The sequence below is a fragment of the Microcaecilia unicolor genome, chromosome 9, assembly GCF_901765095.1.
Source record: "Microcaecilia unicolor chromosome 9, aMicUni1.1, whole genome shotgun sequence".
Classification (NCBI taxonomy): domain Eukaryota; kingdom Metazoa; phylum Chordata; class Amphibia; order Gymnophiona; family Siphonopidae; genus Microcaecilia; species Microcaecilia unicolor.
Window position 1 is genome coordinate 103,156,875 of NC_044039.1, and position 17,469 is coordinate 103,174,343.

The 17,469-nt window shown below is 44.7% G+C and overlaps 1 protein-coding gene across 1 annotated transcript in view; it reads right to left on the reverse strand.

Moving 5' to 3' along the window:
• The window catches only part of PRKD1 (protein kinase D1), a 290,788-nt gene that overhangs the window by 59,902 nt on the left and 213,417 nt on the right, over positions 1 to 17,469 (reverse strand). The window contains exon 12 of the mRNA XM_030215182.1: positions 3,893 to 3,965. Within this exon, the coding sequence (XP_030071042.1) occupies positions 3,893 to 3,965 (73 nt within the window). The remainder of the gene's footprint in view (positions 1 to 3,892; positions 3,966 to 17,469) is intronic.

Consider the following 17,469-nt stretch of genomic DNA (forward strand, 5'->3'; position numbering starts at 1 on the left):
ACAATTAAGGGAGACAGCAACCCACAGGAAAGATGCATCCCAAAAAAGGGAAAAGAATAAAGGAAATAAAAAAGGAAAGAACAGTTAATAAACATCACTAGATACTGAATATATTTAAAATTTCCTATACAGGCATTACCTCCTAACTCATGGGAAGCTGAACGGTATGTCTATTATCAAGAAACATCCTAATTTGATTTGGATCATAGAAAAGGTATCTAACAGAATCCATTTGTATTAAGCATTTACAACGAAAACATAAAAGAAATGAGCACCCAGAGATAAAACCTCTGGGTGCATTTGAAAGGTATTAATCCGCAAACGAACCTTTTCCGGAGATGCGAAGGCGGTAGAACGAGAGGACATGAAATGAGATTGAAGGGGGGCAGACTCAAGAAAAATGTCAGGAAGTATTTTTTCACAGAGAGAGTAGTGGATGCTTGGAATGCCCTCCCGTGGGAGGTGTTGGAAATGAAAACGGTAACGGAATTCAAGCATGCATGGGATAAGCATAAAGGAATCCTGTGCAGAAGGAATGGATCCTCAGGAGCTTAGTCGAGATCGGGTGGCAGAGCTGGTGGTGGGAGGCAGGGCTGGTGGTTGGGAGGCAGGGATAGTGCTGGGCAGACTTATATGGTCTGTGCCAGAGCCGGTGGCGGGAGGCGGGGCTGGTGGTTGGGAGGCGGGGATAGTGCTGGGCAGACTAATACGGTCTGTGCCAGACCTGGTGGTTGGGAGGCGGCAATAGTGCTGGGCAGACTTATACGGTCTGTGCCCTGAAAAGCACAGGTACAAATCAAAGTAGGGTATACACAAAAAGTAGCACATATGAGTTATCTTGTTGGGCAGACTGGATGGACCGTGCAGGTCTTTTTCTGCCATCATCTACTATGTTACTATTAACCAAAACATCTTCCTCTTTTCTTGTGTATCTACACAAATAACAGGAAAAACCCAAACCTTCAACCCCAAATACAACTTGGTACAATTTCTAAAATAAAGCCTCTTCACCCAGTCTTTGTTGATTCAAAAATAAATGTCACCAAGAGAGTCGATCTAACACACTCTTCTTCTAGTGATCTTTCCAACAATTGTGTGACATTTAAACTATCTTCAAACTGCTCTTCTGGTTGTAATTCCTGACATTTCTTTTCAGGCAAGAAATAAACAAGACAGGTAGGCGGGAAGGCTTCTTTAGGAATCCCCAAAATATCCATTAGATATTTCTTAAACAATTTCACCGGAACTGTGCTCGCCACTTTAGGAAAGCTAACAAATCGCAAATTCAGCCTCCTTACAAAGTTCTCAAACTTTTCCCATCTTATTGGTTAAACTGGAAATAGCAAGGCCTGATGCTGCCCCTCTCAGTTGTATCTCATGTAAATCATGTTGGATATTTTCTACTTTCCTCTCCAGTTCCATGCCTCCTGGGTGACCAATTGAGTCTTTCAATCTTGCAAAGAATTGTCCATAACAATCTTATTTGCCAGGAATGTTTTTTTAATGGGCTACAGCATCCCAGATGGAATCTAAGGTGGCATTAGCAGGTTTGACCAAAGAAGTAACTGAAAAGTCACCAACCAGCATCATTGCAGAGTTCAAAGCCTGGTCTTCCTTCCCAAGGTCACTTTCTATCCTCCTTTCTCCAGGGATTATAACCAGGACCATGGGAACACCTCCAAGTTCCAAGGAATTTTCACCTGATGCAGCCTCCGTTCCTCCAGCAGCTCCTTCGAAGCCTTGCGAGCACCTCTTTCTGATACTCTCAATGTAGCCAGTTTACCTGGTTCCTGCAGCAGCATCAACTGCTCCAGTTGCTTAATTATGCCTGGGTCAGGTGGTGGAAGTCACTCCTCTGGGCTAAGCAATACACTCAGAGCTGGCAAGGCTGCATCACTCTCAGAGCTGGAACTAGAGGAGGTAGCTAAATGAACCACAAACTTTTCAATAGAAGCAGTAGGGAACGGCGAGGACTCCAAAGGGTAAGTTCTCGTTTTCCCCTCTCACCTAACCACTGTAGTAAATGCTCCAAACAGGTGCAAACAGCAGAAAAGTTCAAACTCAGTCGGAACTCCGTCTAGCCGAAGTGTCTAGGATGGTATCTTGGGGCCCTCAGTAGTAGTTTTAATGTATTTATTCGTGTCAGTTTTTATGATTTGAATTAACATTTGTTTTTCTGTGTATCTATTAACAGTCTTTGTATGCCCCAATACAGTCCTTATGAGGGCAAAAAATGGCCGTGTTGGTCTTTTATTTATGTTGTGATGAATAAATTTTGATGGCAGACATTCTTCATTGGTCTGCTGTTTGTACATGCTAAGTGATCATTTAGTCCCAATCACTGTGTTCTGTCTTTTAGTCAGTTTGTAATCCACAATGTTAGTATAAATAATTGGCCAACAGGGACGGGAGGGCAGTTATTTATTTATTTTATTTATAGAAAAACTTATAACCTGCGCTATTCAGAATTCTAGGTGGGGTACAAAATAATTTTTATTATTTGTTCTTTTATTATGTATGTTAAGACAAAGCAATCAAAAAGGTATATTAATATGCATTATATAAGCACACAACTGTGGAACACATTACCAAAATCCTTGAAAATGACGTACGACCACCTAAACTTCCGGAAATCACTAAAAACTAACCTGTTTAAAAAGGCATACCCTACCGATCCAACTTAAATGCATGATCTCTGCAATACAACCAAACTAAAGCACGTAATGGACATAACACAACTCTTCCATTCTACGATTCCCTAATGTGGCTGTGCCACATGAACTTTATCTTACCATATCACTTTGTATTTGTTCACACCGGAGTCTGCAAACGCCTCTCCGGTACTCTGTAAGCCACAATGAGCCTACAAATAGGTGGGAAAATGTGGGATATAAATGTAACAAATAAATAAATAAAAAATAAATTATCTGCCCCTTAATATGTGTTAAAGGGCAATAACGCACATGAATATTAGGTATGGTGGGATAAAAAAAAAGCACTGCCAGACTGGGCCATTTCTTAAAGGGGCCAAGTCAAAGGACCCCCCTCCTCCAACTCCCTTTTTGTCACCCCTTCCCCAATAGATCTCTCAACTCTAATCACTCCTGAATGCCCCTCCCCAACAGGGCACCATGGACCTAACTGGCAAATCCCAGAGGAAGTATTGGAGTCAGGGCAGAAGCAATTCCTAGTTGCTCCTGCCTTTTTTGGTGCTGGGTACAAAATGGTGCCAGCCACCACTAATGGTAGTTTCATGGTACTACTACTAGGGTCAACCTGCTGTATACTACTGTTATGGGTGGCTGGCACCATTTTTATTTATTTATTTATTTTGTTACATTTGTACCCCGCGCTTTCCCACTCATGGCAGGCTCAATGCGGCTTACATGTGGCAATGGAGGGTTAAGTGACTTGCCCAGAGTCACAAGGAGCTGCCTGTGTCTGAAGTGGGAATCAAACTCAGTTCTTCAGTTTCCCAGGACCAAAGTCCACCACCCTAACCACCAGGCCACTCCTCCATTCGGGGAGAGGGGAGTTGGGGGAAGGGGGTGTTTGAGGGGGCCTGAGTCAAGGAGTCACCTGCTGGTGTTAGCAAAAGGGAAGTTTAGGGGGAGGGGGGAATACTTCAGCCTGGCATCTCTAAGAAGTGTCCTGGAAACATCGTAGCCCAATGCACCCCAAATAGAAAATAATGCTGTTTGCAAGGTTGATCAAAAGCAGCGATATTCTTTATCACGGGAGTGACTAAGCTGTGGTATTGAGATACCACTGAGACAGTCACACCTGCAGGAAATTAAGGTGTGTTAAAAGCCTGACCTTTACTGCACCATAATTACTTCCCTAAATGTACAAAACACATAATGCTAAAAATATAGCTTTTAGATGAACTTACCACCATAAACAACTCCAAACTGCCCCGATCCTAATACTTCATCAGGAAAGATCTGATATTCTGTGCTTATATCCTGTGGACAAATAAAGCAATATTCTGAGTCAGATACCATATACTGTTTGCTCCAAAGGGAAGGATAAACTTCTCACTGCACATGAAAGTAGAAAACAGAGTATATTAAAAGACCAGATTCAGTAAATGGTGCCCAAATTTGTGTGCCAGGAAAAATCAATGTCCAGCGCTATTCTACAAAGGGCACTCCAGGTTGAGTGCCCTTTATAGAATACCATGTAGCACTGATTCTCGTATCCACATTCAGATGTCAGGAATTTATGCCTGCTGAAACCAGGCGTAATTCCCGGTGCCCAATTTGGGTGCATATCCATGGCATTCTATAACACTACATGCAAATTTCTGGATCTCCTCTGACTTGCCTATGCATCTCCCAAGCAACACCCCCTTTTGGGTTGCATGCTATAGGATTTGGGTGCACAGCTTTATAGAATAGAGCATACTAAGATAAATGTGCAACTCCAAATTGGCACCAATTAACATCAATAATTGGCTGTTAACGCCCAATGTATTGTATTATTACTACATATGCTAATATTAAGTGTATTGTATTTTTTTGCAGATGTTTCTTGTTAGCCACATTGAACACAAACTTATTTGGGACAATGGGGGACATAAATGTCATAAATAAATAAATAAAATTGTTGACGTTAATTGGCTTATTACCCAATTTAGTATTGCGTGCATCTCAGGATCACACGCAAATTTCAGGACCCTTTATAAAATCCAGGGGTCAAGATCTATGTAGAATTACAGCTACCATACAGTGCATATGTCAGGGAAATGTGCACCTGCTCATATGCTGTTCATAGCCTTATTTATATTATTACATGACCAAAGGTTATCCATTTAACATGGGGTAGAAATAGGGGTATTGCCAGTGATGGAGCCAGAGGTTATTTAGAAAGTGGTGATATTCAGATTTTCTTGAATAATTTATCACTCCGAGTGGAGGAGAAAATGGGTCAGATGACAGACCCTGAGTGACATCAATATCAGAATCTAACTCCATGGATCTGTACTCAGTATCCCATGAGTGCTGATTCTGTGTCAGATTCTAGTGAGAAAGAAGAAATATGAAGCACTGTAGAAAGTTGTGCTTCTAGCTGCCATCTGATGAAGAAATGGAAAAGAGTCTCTCATACAATGTTTGAATGATTCTTATGTTGCATGGTCAACATCGTGGAAGTAAAATGATACCAACCTTTCTAGGGCCTAAAAAGGTTGCTGCATTAATAATGAGAGGATTCCAGACAGTCTGACTGTATAGATATACTAAGCATTGTGATGGTAGGTACTGAAGCCATTGTCACTGAAACTGTATTGGATTTAGCTAGATGCCTAGTTTTATTAGTTTTCATTTACAGTTGTATATATATGTAAAGTACACATTTCATGGTCCAGTGATTGTATAAAGATGTATGGATATATTATCCAAAGAATATCCACAGCAGAAGCAGGAAGACACTCTCTAGGGAAATTCGAATACAAAAACCAAAGCAGGAGTACAGGATAACACAATGACCAAATCCACCAGGGAGATGTAGTTTAAAATGGATCTATTAAAGCACCAAAACAAGAAGACCCGATTAGGGCCACGGTTCAGCAGACGCAGCCATCAGCCTCAGGGGTCACTATGCACAACTGTTTGTGAAAAGAAAACAGAATAAATAAACATTCATAATCTCACATAAAAAAAGAAAAAGTGTACTTAAATAAAAATTATCACAATATGGTAAAAAGCTTATCAAAAGAATATAAATGTATCCATATAATAAAAGCCTATTAAAATGTATACAAAGAGAGGATATAAATGTTACAACAGTGACTCACTGTCAGAGGTAAACATCACAATGGTAAGACAGATGAGCACAGAGTATCCAGTCACTACTAAAAACAGCATTACTAGGGTGGTAAATAAATGGGCTGTGTCGGCATTGCCGTGCGGCAGCCGCTAGCCCGGCTTAGTAAACAGGGAGGTGAGACAACCAAGTGCAATGTCTGGTGCAGACAGTGGTGTGCTGGTAAATTTTTAACAACAGGCTATCTCCCCGGTCCACCTCGGCGCCCCCCCCCCCATCCACCTCGGCGCCCCCCGTCCACCCCTGCGCCCCCGTCCACCCCTGCGCCCCCCGTCCACCTCTGTGCCCCCCCAAAAAAAACAATTGCAGAGCTGGCTATACCCAGGGGGGGGGGGGGGGGGCAGCGGCCAACACATTACTCTCTCCAGGAAAAAAAATTAAATGATCCCAGGTTCCAATCTAATTCATGTTTAATATGGGATAAAATGCCATAAATAAGTAAATAAACATAAACTTTTAACGTTCAGCACCTGATTCTCAAAGTGAACATATTCTAAACACTATAATGAAAATAAAATTATTTTTTTTCTACCTTTGTTGTCTGGTGACTTTGTTTCTCTGATCATGCTGGTCCAGTATCTGATTCTGCTGCTCTCTATCTGTTCCCTTGACTCCGTTTCCAGGGCTTCCTTTCCATTTATTTCTTTTCTTTCCTCCTTTCTTCTTCATTTCTGGTCCTCCGCATACTTGACTGTACAGTGGATCCAGCTTCTGCCTATTTTCTCCATCCATGTGCAGTTTCTCTCCTCACTTCCTTTTCCCTCATCTAATCTCCTTCCTCTATCTTCCCTCCATGTCCAGCATTTCTTCTCTCTCCCTTTCCTCCCCTCCATCCATGTCCAGAATTTCTCTTGCTCTCCCTGCCATCCATGTCCTGAAACTCTCCTCTCTCCCCTGCCCCTCTCTATCCATCCATACCCAGCAATTCTCTTCTCTCCCCTGCCCCCTCTGCCCAGCAATTCTCTCCTCTGCCCATTCATGCTCAGCAATTCTCTCCCCTGCTTCCCTCTGCCCATCCATGGCCAGCAAATCTCTCCCCTGCCTCCTTCTGCCCATCCATGGCCAGCAATTCTCTCCCCTGCCTCCCTCTGCCCATCCATGGCCAGCAGTTCTCTCCCCTGCCCCCCTCTGCCCATCCATGCCCAGCAATTCTCTCCCCTGCCCATCCGTGCCCAGCAATTCTCTCCCCTGCCTCCCTCTGCCCATCCATGCCCAGCAGTTTTCTCCCCTGCCTCCCTCTGCCCATCCATGCCCAGCAATTCTCTCCCATGCCCCCCTCTGCCCATCCATGCCCAGCAATTCTCTCCCCTGCCCATCCATGGCCAGCAAATCTCTCCCCTGCCTCCCTCTGCCCATCCATGCCCAGCAATTCTCTCCCCTGCCCCCCTCTGCCCATCCATGGCCAGCTGTTCTCTCCCCTGCCCCCCTCTGCCCATCCATGGCCAGCTGTTCTCTCCCCTGCCCCCCTCTGCCCATCCATGGCCAGCAAATCTCTCCCCTGCCCCCCTCTGCCCATCCATGGCCAGAAAATCTCTCCCCTGCCTCCCTCTGCCCATCCATGGCCAGCAATTCTTTCCCCTGCCCCCTCTGCCCATCCATGCCCAGCAAATCTCTCCCCTGCCCCCCCTCTGCCCATCCATGGCCAGAAAATCTCTCCCCTGCCTCCCTCTGCCCATCCATGGCCAGCAATTCTTTCCCCTGCCCCCCTCTGCCCATCCATGCCCAGCAATCTCTCCCCTGCCCCCCTCTGCCCATCCATGCCCAGCAAATCTCTCCCCTGCCCCCCTCTGCCCATCCATGGCCAGCAAATCTCTCCCCTGCCTCCCTCTGCCCATCCATGGCCAGCAAATCTCCTCCCCTGCCTCCCTCTGCCCATCCATGGCCAGCAATTCTTTCCCCTGCCCCCCTCTGCCCATCCATGCCCAGCAAGTCTCTTCCCTGCCCCCCTCTACCCATCCAGCGATTATCCTCCCTCCCCTGCCGCTCCTTCGCTCCCACCCTCCCCTCCGTCTTTTTTGAATTACCTCCGTCGAAGCGCCGCCATTTAAAGCCCTGCTGCGTGCTGGCTGGCCGTCTCCAGGCTTCCCCTGCTTGATTCGGATGATGTTCGTGCCTTAGTCCCGCCTTCATTCTGACGTCATTTCCTTTTTCGCGAAGGCGGGACTAAGGCACGAACATCATCCGAATCAAGCAGGGGAAGCCTGGAGACGGCCAGCCAGCACGCAGCAGGACTTTAAATGGCGGCGCTTCGACGGAGGTAATTAAAAAAGACGGAGGGGGGCGAAGGACATGGTTGTACATGCTTCGGAGCGGCAGGGGAGGTAAGCATGGCCAGTGATGGCGCCCTCCTGCCATGCTTACCTCCCGCAATGGAGCCGGCTCGCCCCCAACAACAACCGGCTCGCAAGAGCTGTCAAAATTTAACAAGCGGCTCTTGCGAGCCGGTGCGAGCCGGCTCCAGCACACCACTGGGTGCAGATGACAAAGCCAATAAATGCAGCAGTCTCCACTGTAAAAAACTGTATATAGCAATACTTAAGAAGGATAACATCAGAAAGAGAAAGTTACTAATTGCAACATAAAAATATATATAAATGAATAAATAAAGATAAAAGAAGACTGACTAACATTACATAAAAGCTGGTTATCTATGTGATGGATAGCCGGTTATTAAGAATAACTGGTCATGACACTATGACCGGTTAATATTATAAAAAAAATCAGATAAGAATGTAAAAATCTGGTTAAAACGCTGTGACCCATTAACAAACATAAAAAGGTGCCAAAATGAAAGCACTGCAGCAATAAAGTTTTATGTGAAAGTTGGCTGTGTAATACATTGTGGCACGAAAATACTGGTGTGCTGGTAGAAAAAGTAAACCTGGAAAACCTTACCAGCGCAGCAGTGTGGACAGTACCACACCATGGTCAATTCAAAGGTCAGCATTAAGCCAGAAAGGGCAGCAACATTGCCAATCCAGTTTTAAATATGTAAAAATGAATTATTCATGAGGGCAAAATGCATATGGAAATTGTGCCTGTGATTGCCAGCTGGGGTACAATAACTGGCTATGGGCCCCTTTTACAAAGTGGCAGTAAGCCCAATGCAGGCTTACCGCTCGCTAAAAAGGAACTACTGCTGGGCTACTGCAGCAGCCTGGCGGTAGTTCCCATCCCCAGTTTCCCATCATATCCGGAATTGTGCAGTGCCACAAGCTGCCCAGTTACTGTCGGGTTAGTGCAGGAGCCCTTACCGCCACCTCAATGGGTAAAACGGGGCCTTGACAAGCATCAAAAACACACGCTGATGCCAGCACAGGCCCCTTTTGCCACAGCTTGGTAAAAGGGGCCCTATGTGATTTAACTGTTTCTGTATTTAACCAGTTATATATTTAATCGGTTGTTTAAAAATATAGGGGCCCTTTTACAGAGTGGGGGTAAACTGAATGCAGGCTTACCGCTCGTTGTTCCGGGACTACCGCTGGCCCAAAGCAGCCGCTGGCGGTAGTGCCGCCTTGAGTTTGTGCCATTTCTAGGGAAAAAGAAAACCCATGGAAATGGCTTGCGTGATGATAACTCAGCAGTAATCAGGCATCGCCATGTGCTGACCAGTTACCGTTGGGTTACTGCAGAAGCCCTTATCACCACCTTTTCTTACCGCATGGCCATGTGTGCTGGGAGCTTGTTTACCCGCTGTAGTAAAAAGGGCCCCAGCCGCTAGCACAAGTCCCTTTTTCCCTGCAGCTTGGTAAAAAGACTCCATAGGGCCTTATTCTACAAAGTTTATGCTCCTAAATTTACACTCCTAAATTTATGAGTATAATTTATGCTAATAAATGTATGCTCATAAATTTAGGAGCAAAATATATGCTCCCAAACGTATGTAGGAACATACATTAAATTCATAATTTAGGAGTATAAACTTTGTAGAATAAGACCCATAGCCCTGGATTCTATATAGTGCGCTTAGATTTTGGCACCAAAATCGGTGCAGATTCTATAACACCATATGTAACTTAATTGGTTTTACAAGCTGAGCACTGATAACAGCACTTGAGCAATAATGAGCACTAATTGGCACTGATTAGAATTTAGGTGCACAACATGCTAAGCCTATCCTGTAACGATATGCGCCCAACTTCTAATGTGCAGAGGCAAAAGAGGCATGGTTATGGGCAGGGAAATGGGCGTTTTATGGATATTCTAAAATTTAGGTGCCTAGTTATAGAATATGGCCCATTGTGCCTAAATCTACACGCTGGGATTTACACCAGGTTTTCGCTGGCATAAATGGATGCACGCAGATATTGGTGCTGAAATATCAACTAAGCATATTCTTTAATCGGTGCCTAAATCTAGGTGCCGATTATTGAATAAGTTTAGTCGGCACTGATTTCAGCGCTGATCTTTTAGGCACCATATATAGAATCTCCTCCATAATGGGCAAGGTCTGAAAAATGTAAGAATATAACATATGAATGGGAACTATTGTATAAATAAACATTTTATCAATTAAAAAAATTAATGATTCACCTAGCTGGTTATTGTACCACAGCTGGCGACAGGCACAATTTCCATATGCATTTTGCTCTCATGAATAATTCATTTTTACATATTTAAAACTAGTGTGGCAGTGTTGCTGCCCTTTCTGGCTCAATGCTAACCTGTGAATTGACCATGGTGTGGTACCGTCCACATTGCAGCGCTGGCAAGTTTTTCCCAGTTTATTATTTCTACCTGCACACCAGTATTTTTGTGCCACAATGTAGTACACAGCCGACTTTCACATAAAAATGTATTGCTGCGGTGCTTTCATTTTGGCACCTTTTTATGTTTGTTAATGAGTCACAGCGTTTTAACCAGATTTTTACATTCTTAACTGATTTTTTATAATATTAACTGGTCATAGTGTCATGACCGGTTATTCTTAATCGGCTATCCATCACATAGATAACAGGCTTTTATTTAATGTTAACCGGTCTTATTTTATCGTTAATTGTTTATATTTTTATGTAGTAATTAGTAACATTGTCTTTCTGATGTTACCCTTCTTAAGTATTGCTATGCACATTTTTTACACTGAGGCTGCTGCTTTTATTGGCTTTATCTTCTGCACCAGACATTGCTCTTAGTTGTCTCAGGGGGTCTTTTACTAAGGTGTGCTAGTGTTTTTACCTCATGGGCGTCTCAGTGTTTAGCACCAGCTAATCTAGTGCACCTTAGTAAAACACCCCTCCCCCACCCCCCGGTGTTTTAAGGTACCTCATTTTTATTTATCTTTTAAAAAATTATTTACTACCCTAGTAATGCTGCCTTTTAGTAGTGACTGGATATTCTGTGTGCTCATTTCTCTTACCTTTGTGATGTTTATCTCTGCCAGCGAGTCACTGTTGCAACATTTATATCCTCTCTTTTTATACATTTTAATATGCTTTTATTATATGGTCTACTGATACTCATTTGTACCCCGCACTTTCCCACTCATGGCAGGCTCAATGCGGCTTACATGTGGCAATGGAGGGTTAAGTGACTTGCCCAGAGTCACAAGGAGCTGCCTGTGCCTGAAGTGGGAATCAAACTCAGTTCCTCAGTTCCCCAGGACCAAAGTCCACCACCCTAACCACTAGGCCACTCCTCCACTCAATGGTTACATTCTTTTCATATGCCCAATATCATATTGTGATAATTTGTATTTGTTGCAGTCCACTTTTTCTTTTTATACTTTTTATATACTATCAGGCTCATTTTCGAAAGAGATGGATGTCCATCTTTCGATATAAATCTGAACATGGACGTTCATCTTCCAGGGGCGTCCAAATTGGTATAATCGAAATCCGATTTTGGACATCTCCAACTGCAGTCCGTCGCAAGGACGTCCAAATTTCAAGGGGGATTGTCGGAGGCGTGGTGAAGGCAGGACCTAGGCGTGCCTAAGACTTGAACGTCTTTGAGCCATAATCGATAAAAGCAAGGACGTCCTAAAGTAAAACTTGGGACGCTTTCACCCAGACGTGGATCAGGTGACCCTCAGGGGGAGGAATGCTGGCTTTGGCCTAACCCCTAGTAAGGCTTTCCTCAGCTGAGACGTGCCCAGCTCTACCACCAGCTGCCTTTCAGGTGCTGTGGAGGACTTGCATATCCTTTACAGCCTTCTCTGGGGTGACTCCCAGGTCCACTCCGATACACTCAGGGCCTCCGCTCTAGGGGCATTTCTCTCTTTACATTTATTTTTCTCCCAGTTACTACTTATGGCTCCAGTACACTTTTTCTTCTTGGTACTGTCCCTTCCTAATTTGTTTCTCTATCTTAAACCACTGTACACTGCAGGAACACATTGTCCACCCTCTGTATTCATCATCTCTTTTTTCCTCTTCCTTTTTCTCAGCTCTCAACCTTCAACATTTCCTTCCTTCCATTCATCCATCTCCTTTCTATCTGAGTACATCTCGCCTTCGTCGCTGTCGTCGTACCTCTCCTACTCTTCTCCATACTTTCTTGCTCCTTCTCCTGCTCTCTGCTGGGGACATTAATCCCAATCCTGGTCCTCCACATCAGCTCTCATACTATTTGTGCAGGTCACACCGTGATATCTCCTATCTAATTTCCGTTCCTCTCCTCCCCCCTCCTTCCCTGCCTTTCTCTTGCGCTCTGTGGAATGCCCGCTCTGTCTGTAACAAACTTTCCTACATCTATGACCTCTTTATCTCTCGTACTTTCCATCTGCTTGCCCTAACTGAAACTTGGCTTTACCCTGAAGACACTGCTTCAGTAGCGGCCCTATGCCATGGAGGTTATCTTTTCTCAAATACTCCTCGCCCGGTTGACCGCGGAGGTGTTGTCGGGCTACTACTTTCACCCTCTTGTAGATTTCAACCTCTTCTTCTACCTCAGTCTCACTGTTTTTCTTCCTTTGAAGTCCACTCCATCTGTCTATTTGCTCCTCTGCCTCTCCGAGTAGCAGTCATTTATCGACCTCCAGATAAGTCCCTTTCTTCCTTTTTCACTGACTTTGATGCTTGGCTTTCCTTCTTTCTTGAACCTTCATCTCCTTCCCTCATTCTTGGGGATTTTAACATTCATGCTAATGATCCCTCTGACTCTTATGCTTCGCAGTTTCTTGCTTTAACATCCTCTTTCAATCTTCAACTGTGCTCCACTGCCCCCACTCACCAGAATGGTCACTGTCTTGATCTTATCCTCTTCTCAAACTGCTCACTCTCCAGTTCTGTGCCTCAACTCTTTCCCTCTCTGACCATCATCTGATAACTTTCACACTTAAACACCCTTCTCCCCAGTCCCGTCCAATCTTAACCAATACATTTAGGAATCTTCAGGCTATTGACCCTTCTACTCTGTCCCCCAATGTTTCAAATCTCTTCTCTACCACTATGTTATCCAAGTCTGTCAATGAGGCTGTCTCTTCCTATAATACTATTCTCTCCTCTGCTCTGGATACTCTCGCTCCTCCCATTCCTCGTTCTGTAAAACGTACCAAACCTCAGCCTTGGCTGACCTCTAGAATCCGCTACCTACGTTCCTGTGCCCGCTCTGCCGAACGCCTTTGGCTGAAATCCCATGTCCATGCTGACTTTATACATTTCAAATTCTTGCTGACCTCCTTCCAGTCTGCTCTTTTACTTGCCAAACAGGACTATTACATCCAGTTGATAAATTCTCTTGGCTCAAACCCTCAACGTCTCTTTGCCACACTGAACTCTCTCCTCAAAGTGCCTTCACCTCCAACCCCCCCTTCACTTTCACCCCAGACTCTGTCTGAGTTCTTTCATGATAAGGTTCACAAGATTAAACTTGAATTCTCAACCAAGTCACCTCCACCTCTCCTTCCCTTAGTCCATTCTCTCAACCCTCCAACCCCTGCCTCCTTTTCTTCCTTTTCTGAAATCACTGAAGAGGAAACTACACATCTTATTTTCTCCTCGAAACTAACCTGTTCCTCTGATCCTATTCCACCCATCTACTTAACACTATCTCTCCTATTGTCATCCCTTTTATCTGTCATATCCTCAATCCTTCACTGTCCACTGCGACTGTTCCTGAAGCCTTCAAATATGCCGTAGTCACACCACTCCTTAAAAAACCTTCACTGGACCCTACCTGTCCTTCCAGCTATCGCCCCATCTCCCTCCTCCCTTTCCTATCCAAGATACTTGAACGTGCTGTTCACCGCCATTGCCTTGACTTTCTTTCATCTCAAGCTATTCTTGATCCACTTCAATCTGGCTTTTGCCCCCTTCATTCAACTGAAACAGCGCTTGCTAAAGTCTCCAATGATCTGTTCCTGGCCAGATCCAAAGGTCTCTACTCTATCCTCATCCTTCTTGATCTATCTGCTGCTTTTGACACCGTTGATCACAGCCTGCTCCTTGATACACTGTCCTCACTTGGATTTCAGGGCTCTGTTCTTTCCTGGTTTTCTTCTTATCTCTTCCAGTGTACCTTTAGTGTATACTCTAGTGGCTCCTCCTCTACTTCTATCCCACTGTCAGTTAGTATACCTCAGGGATCTGTCCTGGGACCTCTTCTCCATCTATACTTCTTCCCTTGGTACTCTGATCTCATCCCATGGTTTTCAGTATCATCTTTACACTGATGACTCCCAGATCTACCTCTCCACACCAGAAATCTCAGCTGAAATCCAGGCCAAAGTATCAGAATGCCTGTCTGACATTGCTACCTGGATGTCTCAGTGCCATCTGAAACTAAACATGACCAAGACTGAGTTTCTCATCTTTCCCCCTAAACCAACCTCTCCTCCTCCCCCATTCTCTATTTCTGTGAATAACACTCTCATAAGTACATAAGTACATAAGTAGTGCCATACTGGGAAAGACCAAAGGTCCATCTAGCCCAGCATCCTGTCACCGACAGTGGCCAATCCAGGTCAAGGGCACCTGGCACGCTCCCCAAACGTAAAAACATTCCAGACAAGTTATACCTAAAAATGCGGAATTTTTCCAAGTCCATTTAATAGCGGTCTATGGACTTGTCCTTTAGGAATCTATCTAACCCCTTTTTAAACTCCGTCAAGCTAACCGCCCGTACCACGTTCTCCGGCAACGAATTCCAGAGTCTAATTACACGTTGGGTGAAGAAAAATTTTCTCCGATTTGTTTTAAATTTACCACACTGTAGCTTCAACTCATGCCCTCTAGTCCTAGTATTTTGGATAGCGTGAACAGTCGCTTCACATCCACCCGATCCATTCCACTCATTATTTTATACACTTCTATCATATCTCCCCTCAGCCGTCTCTTCTCCAAGCTGAAAAGCCCTAGCCTTCTCAGCCTCTCTTCATAGGAAAGTCGTCCCATCCCCACTATCATTTTCGTCGCCCTTCGCTGTACCTTTTCCAATTCTACTATATCTTTTTGAGATACGGAGACCAGTACTGAACACAATACTCCAGGTGCGGTCGCACCATGGAGCGATACAACGGCATTATAACATCCGCACACCTGGACTCCATACCCTTCCTAATAACACCCAACATTCTATTCGCTTTCCTAGCCGCAGCAGCACACTGAGCAGAAGGTTTCAGCGTATCATCGACGACGACACCCAGATCCCTTTCTTGATCCGTAACTCCTAACGCGGAACCTTGCAAGACGTAGCTATAATTCGGGTTCCTCTTACCCACATGCATCACTTTGCACTTGTCAACATTGAACTTCATCTGCCACTTGCACGCCCATTCTCCCAGTCTCGCAAGGTCCTCCTGTAATCGTTCACATTCCTTCTGCGACTTGACGACCCTGAATAATTTTGTGTCATCGGCGAATTTAATTACCTCACTAGTTATTCCCATCTCTAGGTCATTTATAAATACATTAAAAAGCAACGCACCAGCACAGACCCCTGCGGGACCCCACTAACTACCCTCCTCCACTGAGAATACTGGCCACGCAATCCTACTCTCTGCTTCCTATCTTTCAACCAGTTCTTAATCCATAATAATACCCTACCTCCGATTCCATGACTCTGCAATTTCTTCAGGAGTCTTTCGTGCGGCACTTTGTCAAACGCCTTCTGAAAATCCAGATATACAATATCAACCGGCTCCCCATTGTCCACATGTTTGCTTACCCCCTCAAAAAAATGCATTAGATTGGTGAGGCAAGACTTCCCTTCACTAAATCCGTGCTGACTTTGTCTCATCAGTCCATGTTTTTGTATATGCTCTGCAATTTTATTCTTAATAATAGCCTCCACCATCCTTCCTGTCTCATCAGCTCGTAACCTTGGGGTCATCTTCGACTCCTCCTTCTCCTTCTCTGCACATATTCAACAGACTGCTAAAACCTTTCATTTCTTTCTCTATAATATCAGCAAAATTCGCCCTTTCCTTTCTAAACACAGTAGCAGAACCCTCATCCACGCTCTTATCATCTCTCGTTTAGACTATTGCAACTTGCTTCTCACAGGTCTCCCACTTAGCCTCTCTCTCCTCTTCAATCTGTTCAAAATTCTGTTGCACAACTAATATTCCGCAAGTGTCGTTATGCTCATATTAGCCCTCTTCTCAAGTCACTTCACTGGCTTCCTATCTGTTTCCGCATACAGTTCAAACTCCTCTTATTGACTTATAAGTGCACTCACTCTGCAGCTCCTCAGTACCTCGCCACTCTTATCTCTCCCTACATTCCTTCCTGGGAACTCCATTCACTGGGTAAATCTCTCTTATCTGCACCCTTATCCTCCACTGCTAACTCCAGACTCCGTTCCTTTTATCTTGCTGCACCATATGCCTGGAATAGACTTCCTGAGCCAGTACGTCAAGCTCCATCTCTGGCCGTCTTCAAATATAAACTAAAAGCCCACCTCTTTGATGCTGCTTTTAACTCCTAACCCTTATTCATTTGTTCAGAACCCTTATTTTATCATCCTCACTTTAATATTCTCTTATCTCTTGTTTGTCCTGTTTATCTGTCCTAACTAGATTGTAAGCTCTGCCGAGCAGGGACTGTCTCTTCACGTTCAAGTGTACAGTGCTGCGTACGTCTAGTAGCGCTTTAGAATTGATAAGTAGTAGTAGTTTTTAACGAATAAGGCACAAAAAGGTGCCCGAAATGACCAGATGACCACCGGAGGGAATCGGGGATGACCTCCTGTTACTCCCCAGTGGTCACTGAGCCCCTGCCACCCTCAACTTTAAAACTATTTAAAAAATATTTCGTGCCAGCCTCAGATGTCATACTCAGGTCCATGACAGCGCATGCAGGTCCCTGGAGCAGTTTTAGTGGGTATTGCAGTGCACTTCAGACAGGGGGACCTAGGCTCATACCCCTCCTACCTGTTACATTTGTGGAAGAAACAGCAAGCCCGCCAAAACCCACTGTACCCACACATAGGTGCCCCCCCTTCACCTGTAAGGGATATGGTAGTGGTCTACATTTGGGGGTAGTGGGTTTTGGGGGGGCTCAACACACAAGGTAAGGGAGCTATGTACCAGGAAGCATTTTATGAAGTCCACTGCAGTGCCCCCTAGGGTACCCGGTTGGTGTCCTGGCATGTCAGAGGGACCTGTGCACTAGAAATGCTGGCTCCTCTTTGGTTTTGAAAATCGCTGAAAGTCAAAGATGTCCATGTTTTTTTGACGTCCATGTCTAAGGACGTCCAAATTAA